Here is a 21,377-nt window from a genome sequence, read left to right as displayed (position 1 = left end):
GGCGCCGGTCTTTACACGACAGGACCGTTCCCCGTACCAAATTGTTCTTGTTATCAATTGCTGGCGCTACCGCTGCCGCTATCTTGATGCTGCTCCAATGACACTGGTTCCTGAGAAAACGCTAAACCCTGTTTGATTTCAATCGAACAGAGATACCCACATTCATGAAGTAAAAACCAAACAGCTCCCTCCAAGCATCTTTGCAAAAGCTAAACCACACTGGTAAACATTTATCTTAAGCACTGAATCTCGCCTCATCTTCATCAGCCTACATAAAAGAATCGTAGAACGTTCATGTATTTCAGACGCGAGTATGAGTTCATTTGGCCTATTTCCAGCAATTGTTTGGTTGTATGGTTTCTGGTTACAAATGCTTCCAAAAGCAGAACTACAACGGCGATGTCTCTAACAACCTGTTGCTTTGCTGCTGGAATACTCACTGCTCTACAAGTCGCTCGTGCATTATGGTACGTTACAAGTAGCATTTTCGACTAGCACATTTTCTGCAAGACTTTCTCGATGTGTGTGAAGGTAGTGGCCAAAATGGAGAAGCCAAAATTATTATACTATAACGTTTTGGACGTTATCGTGTTGGCAAACAACTAGAGTAAAGCATTTTCCCAAAAAAGACGAGTGTCGAACAAGCTGGTTAGTAAATGAACAGTTTTCATTCTGTCTAGAGCTTTCATTTCACGCAGTTAAATACTGCCGACCGATGTGGCCGGAAGCAGCGACAACAACAAAACCAGCGCCAACAACACACCAACAGCAGAAAGACATAAACTTTTACCAGCATTCCATTCATCCGGCCAGTACGACACTATCTCGGCGCTCCAGCATACGGCCCATTGCGTCGCGTCGCCGCTATTCGCAAGGGTCGCGCTGAGTAGGCCTTCCGTCCACCGTTTTCCCTACTGCGGGCCCAAGATATGCTGCCGGCACAGTACAGAATGCTATGCCTACCCGCCTGGGCCATACTGTTTGGATCGGCCCATCAACAAGTGTTTCCGGCTGCAAACACCAGACGATGCTCACCATCGCACCCATTAGGCAAAGGTTGTGGCATGCTGCCAACAACGTGCGCTCGCTGGTCACAACAACGCCACGGCGCGTCACGCCATTATTCGCCATCGAAAAACGCCAAACCGCCCCGTGGTTGGAGCTGCACTCTTGACACGCTTAGCGTACGGAATCGTATGATGAGACGAGCTTCTAAAGTGCTGCAGGCCCCCGACTGGGCGGTGGGATGAAATTATCTTCTTACCCCTGGCTTTCCTCCCTGGTTAGTGACGGTGAGTCTGCCAGGTCGCGAGCTTTTGGTCGAATGTGCGCTTGGTTTTCGTGCCGCGTAAACAAATAATATCCGCGTTGCGTTGCGGCACGAAAATGCCGTATGCCGTACGCCCTATGGACAGCTGACGACGAAATCTGGCGATATCAAACAGCGATGGCGGAAGCGTGAAGACACTTCACCGGGATAAAATGCCACCTTCCGGGAAGTCGACTGTCTGGTTAGTGATAGGGGTGGATGTTTGGTTTAAATTTACCGCATCATCAACTTCGGCAACATTCGCTAATGAAACAGCCACTCGAAAGCTTCACGTTTCGCGAAACGCGAGGACATCAGACGCTTCGAAAATTGTTGTGTTCAAACTATGTGCAGTTGTAGGAATAGCGGAACAATGGAGACGCCTGGTGGAAGATGGATTGCAATGGGTCGGGTGAATTAATTTGTGTTGGAAAGCCAAAATTATTATTCGACATCTTCTAAAGATTTAAAGCATCATTGTCGTATAAGGAGAGCCAATCACTGTGTTCGTAAAATATCCAAAGTTAAGATTGGAGAATTGCCTTTCTCACCATATTTGTATGGAAAGCTGCCAACGTTTTAAATCGTAAAATGTCAAAATACATACACCAAATTGACCATATCACCTATGAAGCTTTTTCCGGATATTGAACACTATCAAACCTTAAATTAACCTTAAGTAACAGATAAAGTTAAGAACTAATAATCTTACCGAAAACACACAACAGCTTTAGAGATAATTGAATCGAGTGAACACCAGCAATTCAATACGAAAACTAACCAGGCCGAAAGACAAAAAAACTTTTCCCAAACAGGTTACCAACAGGTACTTCAAGCACCTTCTGATACAGATAAAGTTCCATGCTCCACACTCAACGGTATCTCCGTACCGAGCGAAACATAGGAAACGAAGCCGACAGCCACAACTGGGACACGCGCATGCAACAGCCTGCCAAACCAATGTACTCATGTCTGGATTTTGTGGGATTTTTCTCATGCAACAGAAACCGAAAGCAAGCGACTGTCGTCTGCCGACTGCTCTGTCTGGCCTAGAAAAAAAAACAAAAAAAGAATAAAGCAACAGGCAACAGGAAGCTAGCCAAAAGCTTCGTTCGGGTGATGGGAAAATTGGCTTCCGTTTTGTTGGGTTACCGAAAACCCATTCTCTGCCCAGCTGCATCGAAACATCGAAAACCCCTCGAATTCTTTCCTGTTTTTTTTTTTCGGGGTTGCCTGCCTGTTTTCTCCTCTTGCTGCAGCAACAGATGCAACAGGCTGGAGGTTATTGGACGTTGTGTCTGAGGTTACTGTCGTGCTTTGCCGTTTGTTGCACCAGGCACCATAAGCTTTGGAAAGCGTTCGTACGGGTGAACAGATTTACCCCGAAAATGGTCAATTCTGTTGGTTTATGGTTACGGTTTTGAGTGCCGTTTCGGTGTGGCAAAAAAGCCAAATCGGCCAGGCAGCTAGGCCATTCAGCTGCAAGAGGACGGTCTTTGTTGCTCTCGTTGTTGTTGTATCGTGTCCTATGCTACCGGTGTAGCACTCTTGCCCCAGCCGGTGGAGAAGACCACTCGTTATCATGCTTGTGAAGGCTTCAATGAAACAACTCACTTTGCGAGGACGATTGCTGAAAGGGATACAAAAAGTGGCAATGCACACACACACACATACATTCAGAGGCCACCGGTAGCTGTCCTCTTGAGAGACAGCCCGGACGATTTTATTCCGATTTCAACCGTTTATCTCTGTTCCCAAAATGGGGAAGACACATCCTTGCACCGTTTGCAGCCAAATAGTCTTGCTAAACGAAACCGGCCAAGCACGGGCCAGTCGGTAATGTTCCGAAATTCCTGCGAAATGTCTACCATATGCGAAACAGACGAATGCAGACGGGGCATTCGACCCTCGGCTCGAGGGTGGTTTTCTCTATCAATTTCAAAAAGTTCACCCCACACAAAAAGTTGATCGTTTCGGAGTTTTTGGTGCCATTTAACTTTCGGCCTAACGTCTGCCCAGTGTGCTACTCGTCCAGATCCCGATACCGTTGTTGGGCTGGGTCTCGTTGACTCGTTGGCAGGCAGGGCACGAGAACTATGATTGCCAGATGAGCGTACGAGCCGTACGAGACACACCATTCGTACCGTTCTGTGCTGCAGCAACCGGGCACACATGTTTTCGGATGTTTGGGCAAATGTTTTTGGCCGCTCGTCAGTTTTTGGCCGGTTAAGGGGATTAAGTTATTAAGTGATTTCGTGCGTGTTGCAGGACGAACACTTGTGGGCTGACGTTGTTGGACACATTCCAAGTGCAGTGGAATAATGTGGCACCCGGCGCGTAGGATCAAGGAGCGCTTGTTTGGAATGCAACCACTAGTTGCTTTTTGAGGTTTAACATGAGTGTGTGTGTGAGTGTGAAAGAGTCACATGTTTCCTGCCAATTAATGGGGGCGACGCGTTGAATTAAAAGTTAGCAAACGATGCAGCTTAGACGCAAGACTGTTTGAAGTTTCTAACGAATGAATAGAGGTGTTAATGACGAGAGTTTTAACCCACAAAATCGATATACCGAGTTTAGTTAAGCTTTCAAGGATTCCTGCAATACTTTGCTTCAAAATCCAAGGAAGAAAAAAAAAGGTTCCTATTTTCCGTTTTCTAGCACCTACGTGGTAATTTCGTGATAAAGTGATATCGATTTCACCGAATGAATAACGCATTATTCAACTACCATCGCTACTACCGGTACCAGATTTCGGGTACCGGTACCTGACGGGTCTCACCATCATCAATCGGTGCAATATATTTAGATGTATATTGAATATCGCGCATTGATTTATTTGTGTGTGAAAAGACCGTGCGCTACCATCTGTTACCCGCAAGGCAGCGTCATTGTACCCCGAAAACCCGACCGACCGACATTCCACAAAACGCAAACGCAGTATCCAGCAAACAGCAACGCACCACCGTACCGTGGCGGCCGTGTACTTGGCGATAGCGATATTGTGCTGCAAAGAAAACTTTTCTGCCGTTTCTCCTACAACCATCGGTGCTGTCCTATCGCTACCGACCGCTCGTCGGTGATTGTCGTTGTTTTCCTGGTCCCTGTGTGAAACGGAAACCTGTTGCCTATAGCACACACAGAGCGAGTTCGAAGGCTGTGTATGTAGCTGTGCAGGCACCCGCCACCACCACAACCAATATCTCGGAAACTACTCCAGTCTCCAGTGTCCTTGCACAACCTCACCAGACGTCACCATCACCAAAGTGGAGCCGAGGATCCCCACCACACAGTCACGTGTTTTATTCCCTTTTCTGGCAGGATGCATCCGGAAGAAGCAGCCAACTTCATCGGCGAAAAGCGATAAGGACTTGCTGCGTGGCGATGGAGCGCATGGAAAACGAGTCCACCGCGGAGGCTGGAGCATGAGGATGGTGGTACGAAAGTGAACGAAAATTGGACTACCAGAGCTTCGGCAACGGGATAAGATCCAGTCGACAGGGATCGACCAGGGGGTGGCCTCGGGTGCGCAGAGTTCAGTGGGAAGTGACATTTCCGTTCCTTCCGACTACAGCGTGTTTTCGGGTATAAGGTAAGCTCTCTCTGAAGAAGTTTTCCGTTCGATACACGCGGACGCCGTGCTTGGGTGGCCGTTAGAGCCCGGAGGGTAGCGAGTGAACGCGAGGCGTCAGAAAGACGAACTAAAGAAAAGTGCAACCATCTCAAGGAGGAGAACGGAGCGTTTTTTGTTGCCTTATTGCTGCCTTCCGGCGAGCAGAGCGAGATAGATTAAGTAGAGAACGCACACTTTCGCACACAGCTTTAGGACAAGACAAATCGGGCTCCCCGACTGGTGGCCATGAAGCCGGGGCACATTATACAACAAAAATTGATCGTTTTCCCTATGCAACGCGCGTGGAATATGGAAGGCGGGCCGGAACTTGAGCCAGGGAAGGTGCAAAACAGTCCCGGGAGAGTTGATATTTTCGTGTTTGTACAGGAAGCCCAAGGAAGGCCACACCGAAAGCTGGCAGCAGTAATAAAAGGCACACAATTTTGAAGGGTGTCTGTGTGTGCGAGCGCGAAGGAACGGAACTAACGAAAAGCGGAAACGACTGACACACAAGCGCAAAAACCTGATTATATTTCCTGTTGGAGCGTGCACCGAAGGAGCGTCCGTGTCCGTGTGTCTCTGGGCCATCCCCACCTAGTCCTAGTAAACCCCAGCAACCCCATAGCAACCACCACCGACGCAGACGAGGCGAGTCCAACCCGGGTTTTATATACAACGACGACTTTCTTCTTCTTTCACTGTGTGTACGCCACATCGCCGCCGGAGTGCACTTCGGCACTATGGCGTTTCGATGCGAGAGTGTGTTTTTTTTCTTCCTGCTTCTCTCTCTCTCTCTCTCTCTCTCTCTCTCTCGCTCTTGCACACGCATTGCCACGCCAAAATAGAAGAAAAAAAGGTTTCAAGCTTCAGGGTGCGCCTGCAAGACATATACACACTATCGCGTCCACCCCGAAAGGACATGCACATGCACAAGGCGTGGGGGTTGTCCAAGGGAGAATGAGACGAGCTAACGAATAAAAATACAAAAAAAGGCAAAGAAGTGAGCCTGGTACGTGCCGCTAACAACAAGTTTCCCATCCTGCTGCTGCGTATGCCAGAAGCTAGCAAGAGCTAAGAAGGGACTACACTCTCCACCATCTGCGAGTGGAAGGAAGAAGTCTGGAGTTAGGGGATGGGGTCTTGAGGGACACCGGAAAAAAGCGTCAGAAAGCAGCTCGAAAATATAGGAAAATTTCACTTGTTGCGCGCGTCCAACGTGCGAATGCACCACCACTACTACCAACAAGCGCTATATGACTGCAGATGCGATTTTCCGAGGTGTGTCTGGCAAAGAAGGTCGTGCACGGAATCGCTCCAAGACATGACTAACGAAGCTCGAGGGGGAGCGAAAGGGAGGGCTAGGGATAGGGAGAAGGAGGAAGAAGAAGAAGTACTTTGTTTCGACATGGCAACAAAAGACGCGGCTCTCGGTTATTCTGGCCCATAATGCACCGATTCTACCACAAAAAGTTACCACCAAGTAAAAGCCACCAGGTGTGAATGACAAAATTGGTGCATTGCTGGAATCGATTCTCCTACTGCTATGGGTCTTGCTATGAGTTATCAGACTAATAAGAAACACAAACTCACTCACTTCCGCGATATAATTGGAGAAAGATTGGAAAAGAAATTGATACAAGTACAACACTTACCGACTATGTGCACCATATTTTTCGTCCACTTGGCCAGCTCGCGTCTTATGTAGCGCCGCTCCTGGACACAGCGTGCGTACGAACAGTCTGCCATCGTGCGGCTGGATACGCTCCTGTGAGGCAGACAAACGGGTTCTGAGCGGTCCGGACTCCGGATACAGAAGCCACAGGTGGTGGTGGTGTTCCCGGCGTTGCAAATTGTTGTGCTCTGTACAAATCTTCACCTAACATTAGTCGTCTCACACTCCGCTATCTCGGTGCGGTAACATGGATTCACTGGGACTTCGAGGGTAGGACACCTGTTGCAATGTTCTCTGGCTGAGCTCTGGGGTCTTTTTTTCGTTTTTCGTTATCGACGGCTTTTCTTCGGTGCCACTAGTAGTTTTATCTCGCACAATGTGGGAGATTGGAGGTTTTTCACGCGCACGGGGAAAGGAGAATGCACAGACACTACGAGCCGGGAATCCACGATCAAGCCTCCAAAACCCACACCCCAAAACGTACACAAACTCACGTAAAACACACAAGCGCACACAACACACTGTAGTTATAGGTAGTCCAGGACCATGATGCACAAGATGTTTGGAGTGGGATTGCTGCTGGAAGTAGAAAGCGGGAACGAACGCCCGAAAACGAGAAAATAAGATAATGGGAAAATATTTTAGAAGAATATCATCAACAACAAGTGGTTGGGATTTGGAGAGCGTCCGATCAAACACGAGCGAGACCGAGGGACATCTCCACAAAACGCACCAAACGAACGAACGAACGAGACGCCACACACCTAAAGGAAGGTCCGGAACGCTTCCAGAAACGCTGGCACTATTCTGGCGTGCACACAACTGCACAGTGCGAGCTGCTCCAATACGAACGGAAATGCTGGTGGCAAAACAAACGAAACAAAACAACTGCAGAAAAAATTATATACACTAAAAAACTACTGCTCGAGCAAGTATTGCACACAAGCAGAAGAAAAACATAAGCGCTGCCAGCAACCGGAACCAGGGATGGAAAATGAACCGGAAGGTGGAAAATAAACGAAATATACAACATTAACTTGTGTGGTGCAACAAAACAACCAGAAAAGAAGAGGAACCAGCAACCAAAAAAAAAACACTGGGAACAACACACTCACTACACACACACACATCCATAAACTCCTAAGCAAGTTGGCCGGGGAAATTGGAAGTCCGGAAATGGAAAGAAATCGTTAAAAATGTGTACGAAAAAAAGCGAAATCTACGAAACGCTATAAGAACGAGGGCCACTTCCGCTTCATATACACGCGGCACACATACTGTTGTGTGCTGGACGAAAAAATGCATCCATGGGATGGGTGGAAATAAGCTGCAATCAACAAAAAAAAAAACGCGCGAACACACACACACATACAGCCGCTCCGAACAAATCCTTCGTTGTCACCTCTGCCTGCCGACGTCGTCCACTAAACGCGTGCAATCGGTGCTGCAGTTACTTAGCCTGGGACACGCACACACACACACACACGTAAGAAAAGTGCCTGCTGCTGTAAAAGGAGACCGACACTACTACCAGTGCACACTCACCCCGTGATGGGTTGGTGCAACGGGGGCGCTGCACATGGGATGGGTCGAAATAGCATTTTTCTGGGCGACAGCAAGACGCCTTCGCGTTCTGGCATTAGTTACTCTATCGCACTTGTATTGCCTTTCCCGGTTTTCTATTTTTTGCCACTAAATCGGTTCTTCTCTGTATGAGTGTGTGTGTGTGCTTTTTTCTTTCCTTCTTTTGTGTTCGCTTGTGTTGCCCATTATAACCCTTTAGAGGAATTGGTTCGATTTTTCGTACCGAGTGAGTGTGTGAGAAACGGAGACCGAGGGGGTGGAATGGAGAGAAATTATTAAACTAAAAATAAAAAGGGAACCAGCAATACTCTGGGGATGGTGTTTCGAAGCTGTGTGTACCGGTACATACCTTATCCTAAATGTTTTTGTTGTTGTTATCGCCTTTTGGATCAATACAATGATCGTGTTAGCTTAGTGTCATGGCGGCGGAATGATATCTGGAAGAATACAGAGGAAAGGAAACTGCAATTTAGTTTAAATTTCGCGCAAGGTTGAAAGCTGCTTTAAAAAGCGTTAGTTTGAGAGTCTCACAGACACAACACGCATAACTTGAATCGAGAGATCAAGGGTATCGAGAGATTATTGATTAGTAGGGAAAATATAAAACTTCTTCTTCTTCTTCCTTGGCACTACAACCTCGAGAGGTCTCGGCCTGCCATTTCTAGCTTTCTGAGTCTTAATTTTACCCGTAGTAACGTAGTCAAGCTCCTACGTACGGGGAGGCGGTCTGGATGAAATTTGAAAAAACCCCAATACCCAAAAAATATAAAACGCTATGCCTATAATGGTGCTTGTACTAATGTATGAATTTAAAGAAACCGAGAAGACTTTTACAGATAATTCGTTGGAGTTAAACATTTTCCAAATTTGATTATAGAATTTTACAACAATAATCTCTAGAGATTTTCCGCTTTAAATAAACAATTTTGAATTTCAAAACTTTATTGGCATCCTGGATGAAGTTTGCTGTGCTTATATCAATAACGCGCTCACCGGGCGGGAAATATCATTCTCAACTACTTTGTCAGGTACCATTGCGACTGAGGATTCTATATGGCAAATCTGATCGTATGAATGAACGGGTGACCATCCTCAGAATTATTTCAATTCTCCAGTAGAGAAAAGATGCTATAAAGGTCAAATTCGTTATGGCCAGTGGTTTGAGGCGGTCCGATGGAATAGCCGATAGGGGCGCTGGTCTTTATACGGCAGGACCGGAATTCAAATCTCATTCAGATCGCTTCCCCGTACTCTAAGATCTCCTTGCTATGGATAATACCAAGCCATAGAAAATCAGAAATGGTACGTCGAGACCTTTTGAGATTGTTGTCCCAAAGAAGAAAAAGAAAAAGGTGGTTCTTCACCACTTATATTTCGTTGCCTCGGCGGAGAGCTTCAAAGAGCGAACAAAGCCTCAAACATAGCTCCTTGACTGCTCGGAAATAAAACACATGATACAAGTAATAATGAGAGGTTAGATACTAGGACACATCAGATCTACGATAATAAATACATTCGTGCGTAAGGACCAATCAAATATTGCTATAAGGTTAATGGTAAAGACACATATTACTTGAGAACACTCAATTTAGTGTTTAAGGGGCAGCTGGATTCTGTCATGGTAAGAATGGTTCCAGAATATCCATCCAATTTGTTTTTTTTTTTTCAAAAACGCACTGCTGACATTTTAACACCCTAAACATTCGGAGCATTTCAGCAAGCAAAATCACGAGAAATAGTAGGCCAAGGTAGTCTCTCGAGGCTGTATAGCCAACACAAATAACAACAAGGGGTACATTGTTTGATGTGTATTTTTCATAGAGAAAAAATCTCTAGTGAAGATTTCTTGCAAGGGTAAACATTATCCGCTAAATGAAAAATCAAGTCAATCAAGAAAATTAAATAAGTGTTCTATTAAGAAGACAAATTCGAGGAAAATTTCAAGAATACAAAAATGTTTTCTAGGATATGGATATGTTAAATAAACATCAAGCTGACATGTGAATATTGTTGTTATTCATGAGTAAATTGAATAGGTCAGATAACCATTTTATCAGTCGTTTAAGAGCGGGTAAAAAGAGCTCAGCCAAGGTTCCATGGTTTTAAATAATTCTTCGCGATGTCCTTTGCATTGTTCTACGGAAGAGGCTTTAACATTTGCTTTGGAAAATAATTACCAAAAAATTATACCCCTTTCACATAGACTTCTATTTAACTATATCAAATAACTAATTTTGTGTTATGTTTCCGATTACCAAAGTTTGCGAGTCTGGTAATCGTACCTTGATTGAGATTTACCTAACTGCATTGCATGACTCCCCATTCAACCGAAACCCCACCAAAACTGGGGCTCAATACATTGTGCACAAACAAGTGTGCCAGTTTCAACATTCAACAGGTTCTACAATAATCTCTACCCATATCATCCCTAGCTCTCGTGGCAAACTCTTTCCGCTAGACGACGACAAAAAAAGCCCGACCATTCGACGCTTCTGCCATCGGGCGGAAACTAACTTCCGTTGCCGAACTGAAGTGTAGCCGTGTAGCGCCACTCGGCACAACCATCAACGTTTTGGAGCAACAGTTTTCCGAAAAAAGGAGCACATTGGAGCACAAACATGCATTACACCAGGATGGAGCACCATACTTCTCCTGTTAACCTTAACAAATGATGTTACGAGTGGTACTCTCTGTACAAAATGCAACAAGGTGTTAGTATCGTTTGTTTATGCTTTCGTCCGTTTTGTTTTTTTGGGGCACATTGCTCAAAACACGGATGAGCCTCAATTGCAATGCATTTTCGGTGAATAGTGCTACGTTTAACAGAAGTAGATTTCAACAAGTGATTGAGGATGTAGATGCTGTTGCAAACCTGTCCAAATAAAACACCTCGCCAAACTGCGATCCGTGATGTGCTTCAAGCCCCGGAGAGGGAAATCTCTAACGAAGTGCCTTTCCAGGGCGAGTTTTGAAACCACCAACAACAGCAACAGCAACCGGTGTACTCACGTGTTTCCGTACCACAAAACCTGAATCCCCGAGTGTGTACCAGCACGAGAGAGAGAGAGAGAGAGATATTTACGTTAAAATGCCGAAAATTTACACGTCACCAACCACCACTGCGCCACTCCGGCCAGCACCATCCAGACGGTCGCAAATTCGGTTTTGTTTGGCAGACGGAGAAGTTAAACGATTTGGGACCGGTTTTATGGAGTGTTGGTTTGCACGATAAACCCCCTTGTCCCTCCGTGTCCACAGTACAGCAGCTCCAAATCCCCACGGTCCAATAGACCACGGAGTCCCGGCATTAGCCAGGAATGAGCATGTAGTTAAAGTTCAGCAATGTGCATACCGAAAGCACCGAGAACGCAAAGTACGATAGTCTCCATGCCGCCGTATGTAACCCCGGCTGTTCCCCGGTCTCCGGTAAAAGATTGCAGATTCGTAGACGACTCTCGCATGGAAATGGCAAAGTAGGGACAGCTTTTAAATTCGTATTAATTTTCGGTTTACATTGACCAAATGCCGGTGCCGGTGAAGGCGACTCGCATCGCATAACGAGCACTTCTCCTGGTCCTGATGGTCGTACTGTTGCGCATTCGGATATCAATGCCACCGATGGCACCTGTTAGAGCTGGAGACTGGCTGGCATTGGAAAGCATTTTTTGAAATAGCTGCCACCACCATTAGGACCATTCGTTCAGCCAGAGCCTTAACCTGGGTTCGGCTGAACCGTAGCACACTGTTTGGAATATGGCTCTCTTCCCGCTTCGAGCAGCAATACGGAAGGATAAATCGAGCCTGCATGCATCTCGACCGTTTACGCGACTGGATATGGTTGGTTTTGGGTGGTAATGACAACGGAAGGAAACACGAAAATCGAAAACGGGATTTCCTCAAGCCCGACACCGAAATGGGAGCCTTCCGAAATGAATGAATTGATGAGAGGTTAGGTGGCAGTGGCAGTGTCTGTGTGTGTGTGTATGTGTGTGTGTGAGTGTGTGTGGATGTGGACCAATGTGCCCGGTGCAGTAGCAACAGATTACATAATTAGCAATCTAGCGTCTGACTACTGGCTACAGCTACCTTACCGTTGGCCGGATCGCATAACTCGGCATGCTCCGGTAGTGCAGCTGTTCGAGGTTCGTGTGTGGTGGCGCGAACGGCGAACAGTTCGGTCCGTTTCACGTGGATGTCTTTAATTGGTCGCCCTCCCACAGGATCCCAAATCCGACCAGGTTCGAACGGCTAGAGCACACCGGGCCGGCAGTGTCGAGTAACGCTTTGCTCGATTACTTTCGGGGCTGGCAATTTTAATCCAATAATCGACCGGCAATAGGCAATAGGTCGAAAGGTTGTCAAACAGGTCGCCCGTCAGCTTCTCTCAGCTGCACGATGCTAGCGGTTGGTAGGACGAATGGTTTTTTCGGGTGCAGTTTGCAGCGATTGTAAGGTGCAATTGCTGGTGCGGGTTAATAGTTAAGTGATCAATCAAAAATAATTCATAAACGGTTCCTGTACGAAAAGAGCTCGCTGTTGTGGTGATGGTTTAGGGACGTGTCGTTCCCCGTACGGCAATGAGTGATTTTCATTAGTTCAACACTGTTTGACTGTGGTGAAATGAAGGGATAATTAGAACAACCGCTTCGGGATCAATCATGCTCATTTAGACATTCAATGGGTTGGAATAGAAATGCTGCTGTCAATGAATTTCATTTGAATTAGTTCGATTTATGGGAACAGGGTTACGTACAACAAAAATTTGATTAGCTCATACTGACGAGGGATAACGTTGAAGTAAACTATGGCAGCAGGTTTCTAAAGACTTCAGACTCTAATCAACTCGTAGGCTTTACGGGTTTGAACCATGCAATAATGCGTTCTTTATGGCCGCTGGTTCTTCCTCTTTTCAAAACTCATTGGGAATAGAGTAATGTGAGATATAACTACACGGACATAGCTGCCAAATTATCTTCAATTTTGGAATGTTTACTATTCCTATGAGCAGCAAACAAGTTCCTTTGGTCGAGTTGTCAGATTTGGGTTATTAAAAAATTCCATGATAAAATGATTAACTATAACATTGATGAACATGTAGGATTCTACGATTAAGAAAACGTTGACTAATCTTTCTATTACGACAACTAACAAAAAAATCGATGGTGGTGTATGGAGTCCTTCTGGAAGTGTCTTTCAAACACGGTTTTAATACTCAAAAATCTAACAATCAGAAGTATGATTTTTGCAAAGAGTCATAGAGTCTAATAGAGTCTAATAGAGTAGCAAAGAGTCTAATAACCTCAACCTGTTGATTGGGACCTACATATGAAAAATTACAACTGCTTAGGATTCTTCGCATTGGTCCTTGATACCGCTCTCAGCCTATCGCCGATAACTACAAATCTATTATTCTGGCCATTCAAGAAGACGCATTAATTGACTATAGTTAACGCAATATTCCAGCAAAATATGAACGAAATTACAAAGTTTAAGTACTACTTCGCATGTTCATACTATATGCTGAAGAAGAGTGGAGGAATTGATGCCTCATGGTAGATTGAACAGCTGGATTGAAGACTGGATAAGTACACAGGATAATCGTCTTCAGATGGTACTTCGGGAAGTCAGTTTTCTGATAATCGTTTAAAATCGATCTTAATTTTCTTATTTGATAACTGACATGGTGATTGTTTTACCGTTCACACACCCTTAGTTTTGTTGTTGAGTGACCAGAAATCTTGAGCGTTCACAAGCGGAACTTAAGACTTTGTTAACGATTCTATCGATTAAGCTCGCACGTGCGAGGTAAATAATATGTTTAACCTACATTCGATATGTACGAATGGTTGCTGCTAATGCGTCATTTTTTGTGTTTTTGTTCCACTTATTAAACGCCACAGCAAAGCAGACAAAGCACACTTGCGGAAAAACCACACGTGTTCTATGCTAGGCAAGCAAGCAGGCAGGCAAAACGCAGGTAAGCAAAAAGCAAAACAACACAAGAAGACAGTGTTTTGCTTTGTTTGTCGCTCCTGAAAAACCGTCTATCAGACTATCCGGCAACAATGGCCCAAGCGATTGTTGCACATGACAGATCGGTTGTCTCGCAGAAAGAACGATTTGCAGTCCACCCGCACGGCCATCGCGAACCAACGCATACCCGAGGCAACAGGTGTTTACGATGGTGCAGGCACCGAGCCGACCAGCTCCACGGGCAAGCCGGCAAGAAGCTTATCTCGGTCACATACCAATCCGTGTGGATGTTCATGCGCTGCGAAGCAACCAACGACGATGGCGACGACGACCGTTGGTGGTGGCATGTGGCGCACGCTTGCATTTGCGTCGGTGGACTGTGTGGCCTTGCCGTCGTGGGCCGGGTGGGGCAAAAATGTTTACGGTTTTAGTCACGGAACACGTCTCGGGCTATCGGGTTATCGAGTGACCGGGCCGACGCCGTGTGGTTTTGTGAGAAAACAGGTGTTTTTGTGCCACCTTACCGTCGGCATGTCGGCTCGGGCCACAATCGAAGCCAAACCGGGTGGACACTGGTATGGACATATCAGAAGGAAATAGTGCTAGCCGTGATTCCGGCACGTGTTTTCCCGCCGGAACGGGCAATAATCAGGGCGGGGGGAATAATAATTTTTACTTTTTACTTCGTTAATGTTTATGCTTTTCACGTAGTAGCTCTAGCACCTTTACTGTCTTAATAAATTGCTAGAACTAGCTACAACTTCAACGCTTATCTCAATCGACTAGTCAAAGTACATCTCTGTTGTTCGATGGATTTCTTTTGAGGGAAACTTTTGTTTTAGATTGCCTCAACAACTATTACATGGAAGAGTACATTTCACCACCAAATGCAGTATTTGACAGCCGCCGTGCAAAGGTACGAGCTGTCTTGAAATAACGTCAATAATTGATCCTGTCATCCTTTATCATTTTCGGCAGATGTGAAAGTGAGTTCTCCGATGGTGCAACCTTCTTTAATAACACAAACGTACAACGCCACAAGCACGTGTCTCAATTCTCAATTCTTCTTGACGTTACAATGTTCCAGATCATCCTCAAGTTGTCCAAGTATGAACACATCTAATTTCCACTTTTACAACTTTAAGCAGCTTTTCTGAAAATAAAGCCGGCAACTTTCCAAAATTTTGAAATCCTGAAAAAATTATTAATATCAGTATGATGTAAAATAGTATTACTTACTAACGCTTTTTATGATACAATAACACACTATTGCTGAATTTGAATGTCAAAAGCATATATTCGTGTAGCGATTAAAGGAAACCCAAGAAATTTCGCTTCCCATGTGTCTTGGGAATTGGGATTTTCTGATGATTACTCTGATATTTACCTATTTTTAAACTCTCAGCTCGGAGAGGATTATAAATCTTTAAAAAAGCGGATATAATGCTAAAAGCTACATTTTAATGTCAACAATCACAAATCTTTTAAAACATTACCAACGGGCTAGGTGGTGTAGTGATTCCAAATTGGTTCCTCAGTCCGAGCACATATCTCAACATAAATTCAAGATTTTCACAAATTCCTAGAAACATACCAAGCTTCTGAACAACTTCCTGTTTAAATTATAGCATCGATTTCGTCTGGGAAAATGCCACAGCCCGAGAATCCTCCTCAATTGACCACCGGAAGGTTGATTACAAGAATGGCGGGCGAAAACGAAGCACACCGGCAGGGTGTAACCACCCTAACGACGGGTTTTCTTCACACAAAAACTCTAATCATAGATACTGACCACGGTCAACTGCCCCATCATCGTCCTCATCATCATCATCAACAGCAGCAAAAGCAGTAGCAGCAGTAGCAAACCACAGCAGTCCTCGTCTTAACTAAAGTCTTCAACGCTGTAGCATCTCACTATCCCCCCGCATCCGCCCATCATGGGGTGGCTCAATGAAACGATGCTCTACACCACGCTACTACGCTCTTGAAAGAGAAAAACACGCACAACAAAAAAACACGTCAGCAGCGCGAGTGTATCAGTGCGTAGGGATATGATTGAAATTGGTTCGAAATTAAGTGGCAACTAGATTCGCCCTGTTTCACTCACTTGCCGAGCATACTGCCGTTTGTTTTTTCTAAGCAAGAATTTTCCAAATCCCAAAGTAACCGCTCGATGCACCACGAGAAATTCTACTTTTTTCCACCCAGAGGCTTGGCTAGCTAGTCATTTGCAGTAGCGATGATCGACCAGCGCTGGTCGCTGGTTGTTGTTGAATGATTACAGAGTGCAAGATCAAGAGCAGCCAGGGAGAATGGCTCTCGAAGGAACCGAACAAAGACAAAAGGAACGAAAGGAGGCTGTACTGCCTCAATGAATGGCGTAACGAGGGTCCCGTCCGCATCAATTCAACCCATTCGTGTACGCTCGTACGCATTTTCATATTTCGCATCCACTTTTAAGAAATCTAACCGTAATTCTTAACGATGTTCAATAACGGGAGAAGTTCCTGTTTGGCTTGGTGGACGACAAAGGCCTGCAGGTGGTGCTGGAGATTGGTGGCGGGCGATCGTAGTAAGAATGGGCCTGAACCCTAGTGTGATAGAGGTTGCCTAGGTTGCCTCCTTTTGCTCTCCATTCGTAGGACCTAATGGCCCAGGCCCCCCAGTTCTCCTCCACCGCTCTCGTTCCCTCCTTCCCTGCGCCATGATTATCGATACCTGTAGCGGTATTATTGATTTCATTTACATGAGCTAACAACATCCTGCCATTAATGCAGGTGGGGTTGATTGTGCCTAATAACAATATCATGTCTTCGGGATCGTTCCAACCACGTGTGGTCAGCCTAGCAAGCAAGAAAAGCACTTTTGGTGAATCAACTCACAAGCAATCGGAATAAATTAGTTGCCGAGCATTTTTTCCCCCCTGGAAAGAATTAGTAGTGAACGATGAACCGGAAATGACGTAAAAGAGGTAGTTGTTTTTTGTTTGGTTTTTTGTTGTCTTATTTGTTCTTACAAAGTGCAGCTGATCTAGGACAGGTGTATCATTAAATTGTGCGTCACAAGCAGTTCAAATCGATCGACTATTTTTAAACAGGCAAGACTCACTGCTAGGAATCGTACAAGAAAATCTAAAATTTTAAGGCCTAGTGCAGAGATATTGGTCAGCAATTAACACTCTCTGCTGCACCATTATGTTCTATTGACATAGTCATTCTTAATGCCTTTTCGTTCACTGAAAGGAAATTCATGTCACACACTAGTTGCCGGGCTTTTAAAACATAACCTATTGGCTCAATGCAAACTCAAGCCCGCTGGGATTTCTCACGATCGAATTTTCTGAAGGTCACCACCACCAAGTCCCCCACAACATACATCCATTCCCTCCCTTCCCCACTCAAGAAGCCATATCTCTGCACTGCAAATAATTCGTGCACAATCACAAAACGCGATCTCGCTCTCCGCACTCGATCGTACTGCAGCAGTAACAGCGTCAGTACCTCACAGTTGGACAAGTGTTTGCTAATTTATTGGTCACCTTATGGATCGGCGGTTGTCGTACGAACGCTTGCCAAGGAACAGGTTGCTCGCACACCCTCATCCATTCGAGGAAAGCACCATCGCACTGTAAGCGTGACTGAGCTAGAGAGCGGATGCCCATCTCATCCATCGCCATGGGTTTCGCTCGCTGCAGCCCTTTGCATCGCTAAAGAAGCTGCTGGGCACCTCGGTTTGCAACAAAGCTCCGCGTGGAAAATGCAACCCTTCGTACGTTTGCTACGAGTACGAGTTCACCTCGGTAAGTGCGTTCGGGAGACACACGGCGGCACGGGCCAGAAGGAAATGTCGGAATGGGCACAACACATTTGAAGGTTTCTGCAAGCCACGCGAATGCCACCGGTGGTGACGACCGATGGAGTCGTGAGGAGAGCTTAGGCCCCAGATGGTAGTAGATAAAAGAGCGCAATTTAATAATAGATATATTGTATATCGATCAAATTATGTGCAATCGCTTGTGCTCGGCGGCAGTCTAGAGGCCCTGCGGCTTGAGACGTTGTCTGTTTGTGTGGTTGTTCGTTTGTGTCCTCCATATTCTCACACACATACGTCTTTACGTTTTCGATGCACTTTGCCTTAACACTTTTTGTGTGATTTTTAGTGTTTTTTTTTAAGTTTTCATAATATCATTCCAGTGGCTTCCAAGATACTTCAACTTCAAATTCAACAGAAAACTAGAGTTCTTTAAGCAAGTAAACAGATAGTTGAATGATTTTGATACTACCAATGAATTAATTTAACCAACAAAATAGGTAAAAGTGCACTCTATTCGCTACAAAATAAGATGCCCCGACCAACCTGCACGAGAATGGCAGCAGCAACGAAGCTAACAAACTGATAGATTCAATCTGATTCGGTTAGGACCAGTTTTTCTCCATCTCTTCCATCCACACGTCGATGGTGGCGCGATCGTAAGACAACCAACGATTAAACTATTCAACCCTTCTCCCCAGCCCCTGCCATGTCCTCATGCCACGTTCTTCTCCTCCTCCTTACGCCCGTAAACAACACAACAAAGGGCCGCACAAGTGGTGGCAACGAAATCGATTACGGACGCTGGACAAGGACAAGCAGCCAGAGGAAGATGACTTTTCGCGTACAAACACACACACACACACACACACACACACACACACACACACTCGCCCGGTTCAGCCCTCGATGCACCAAGGGGCCACCAACAATCCAACAATCAGTTCGGTAGCACAGTTCGATCCACAGAACTGGCTGGCCTGAAGTTTGGGATCAAGCTCCGTCGTTCCGTTCGGATCGGAGATCAAGTGCATGGGAGCGAGCGTGGTGCAGTGCATTGGTGCGGATGCAGCAGGCAGGCAGGATTCCATTAACGATGAAAGATGGTATCAACGCTGTCGGCCTGGTCGGCCTGCACCATCATCATCGGCATCATGTTCCGTGTCGTGTCTACGGATGCTCAAAGACGACGCGCCCGTTATCTCGCGCCCGGCAGAGTGCCCGGGGAAGCTGGGCAGCGAAATCGGTTTTCGAAACGACAGAAGCGACAGAAGCAGGCGACGGAAATTAGTCCCGATAGGTGTCGTACGCGATCGATGACTTTTACCAGTTTGCCCGATGCTGCGCTTGATCCCTCTTTCTCCCTCTCTCTTTATCTCTCTCTCCCTTTCTCTCTCTCTCTCTCTCTTGCATGCCTTGATGTTCATTTTTCCCAGTTTTCCATTTTCTTTTCACTGCTCATTCGTTTGTCCTACCCGGAAGATATCTTAATTCGTGGGCAGGATAAAGGCGACCAGCATAACCTTGACATGTTACAAAACGGGAGCAGCGCCCAGAAGTGATGAAGAACGAGTTTCAGCATTATAAAGCAGTTCCGCAAAACTCTTCGAACAACCTTTGATATTTTCAGACCTGCTACTGGATGTTGTAAGTTGTCTTCAAATGCACGTATTTTTCAAGAAAAGGTTATAATTTATGTAATATTGCCTAATTAGTGTTGCAGTTGTTGTACAAGAATCAGAGTTATTGTTGGTCCTCAGGGATAGCTTTCTTTTCTAGTGTAATTGTGCAAAGCACATTGGGGAGGCTAACTCTTCCACCGCTAGTGTATCATTCTGCTTAAAGTAGCTATTACCACACCATGCTCTGGAGTTTGTTCGATGTTCGTGGGGTGAACAGTTCGGGTCTTAACACGGCAGAACCGAATTTCGAATCCCATCCGGATCCTTTCTTAGTACGCAGGAGTAATGGCAGACCAAGGCTTTTTGTGGTTTTAATGGCAAAGAAGATGAGAAAGATTGAAGTTAGTAATTAGTCGGAGATTATTCAGTCCTTTTACTGCATTATGAAGGCATCATCATACTATTAAAATAGTCAAATTAATTTTCTATTATTGTTTCTATGTGGAGATAATTTATTGTATAGCTTAAAATTTCATAAAAATTTCACAAAAGTGTGCGAAATACGAAATATTACCTAATTGGTTAATTGGTTCGGGTGGCCCGGTAGTATTTGCGACAGCGGTGCCGGTCTTCACACGGTAGGACCGAGTTTCTAATTCCATCCGGGCCATTCCCCCGTTCGCTAGGATGCACCTTCTTGAACGACATATGTATAGAGCAGATGACAGTTGTTTGAAAAACATGATAACTGATAATCAGAAGCTTTAGTACCCTATTCAATGTTTTACAATGTTTCAATGTATCTACATCTAGATTTTCCAAGCTGCACTTATTGCAAAGAGTTTTTCATTTATTTTTATACCTTTTTGGAAGTAAATTATCCCTGATTAAACAAGTTCAATAAAATAATAATAATGACTTACTACATTGTTACTCTTCTTATTATTTTTCCAGATTCAATAGCAAATATGCAATGAAGATGATTAGAGCTTCTGATCAACTAAGAGCCCGTTACATATGTTTAGGGTAAAAAAAGTAACCATCAAGGATGAAGACCACTGTACTTTGAAAAAAATAATCTACACCATCTCTATGTAGCAGGTAAGTGTATATCAACATTAATATATTCAGTCCCGAACCAAATCCAAAAAACTTTGCATAAAGTGCCACTCCACAAAAAACGATATACCCCAAAAACAAAAACTTTGTGGCATCAAAAGATGCAGCCGCTTCTTCGCAGCTCTCGAGCATTTACGTCATTTCCAATTGTTGCACTCGTGCATCCCCCCGTGCACGGGATGATGTTGGTGGTGCTGATGGTCGACGTGCACAGTAGAAAAGACCTCAACGAGTGTAAATACACAAACACATAAGCAACGAGCCATGCTACATACTATCGTCATCTGGACGTGATCAGCGTTGTCTTCGTAAGGACGAACCGAAAAAGCACAATAGGAAAACGGCACACTCCAGCACTACGGGGGAACAGTAAGGACTAGAACAAAACACACTCACTATGACCAGTCCACTTTGGTCGTTCTGTCTCGGTTGAGGGAGACTTGGGGTTTTTTGTGTATTCCCCGGCTACTTCCGAACTTGCTTGTCCTCCAACAGACCGTTTGTCCGAAACTGTCCGGAGAGGAAAATGTGAAAAAGCACTGGGAAAATTTTTAGTTTATGTGTCTTTGTAATTTCTCTCCGTGTGTCTTTGTGTGTGTGTGTGGGCCAGAGAAGATTCAGCAAGACAAAAGGAGAGTAGCAACGTTGCCAGACGAACTTATACATACTGTCCCGAGC

General features: G+C 45.2%; 1 protein-coding gene across 7 annotated transcripts in view; it reads right to left on the bottom strand.

Moving 5' to 3' along the window:
• LOC118503280 (mushroom body large-type Kenyon cell-specific protein 1) overlaps positions 1-21,377 on the bottom strand; it is a 129,979-nt gene that overhangs the window by 85,917 nt on the left and 22,685 nt on the right. For 6 of the 7 annotated variants that reach the window (XM_036036361.1, XM_036036360.1, XM_036036362.1 and 3 more), the window contains 2 exons: positions 8,525-8,612; positions 6,572-7,167 (listed from right to left, as the gene is read on the bottom strand). In XM_036036361.1, coding sequence (XP_035892254.1) covers positions 6,572-6,665 — 94 coding nt within the window. In that variant the 5' untranslated portion in view covers positions 6,666-7,167; positions 8,525-8,612. Of the gene's footprint in view, positions 1-6,571; positions 7,171-8,524; positions 8,613-21,377 lie in introns of all 7 variants that reach the window. The other variant, XM_036036359.1, reaches the window with a different exon arrangement.

The sequence above is a fragment of the Anopheles stephensi genome, chromosome 2 (assembly GCF_013141755.1).
Source record: "Anopheles stephensi strain Indian chromosome 2, UCI_ANSTEP_V1.0, whole genome shotgun sequence".
Classification (NCBI taxonomy): Eukaryota; Metazoa; Arthropoda; class Insecta; order Diptera; family Culicidae; genus Anopheles; species Anopheles stephensi.
Note: the sequence above shows the minus strand (reverse complement) of the source record. Positions and strands in the feature narration are given on the sequence as shown.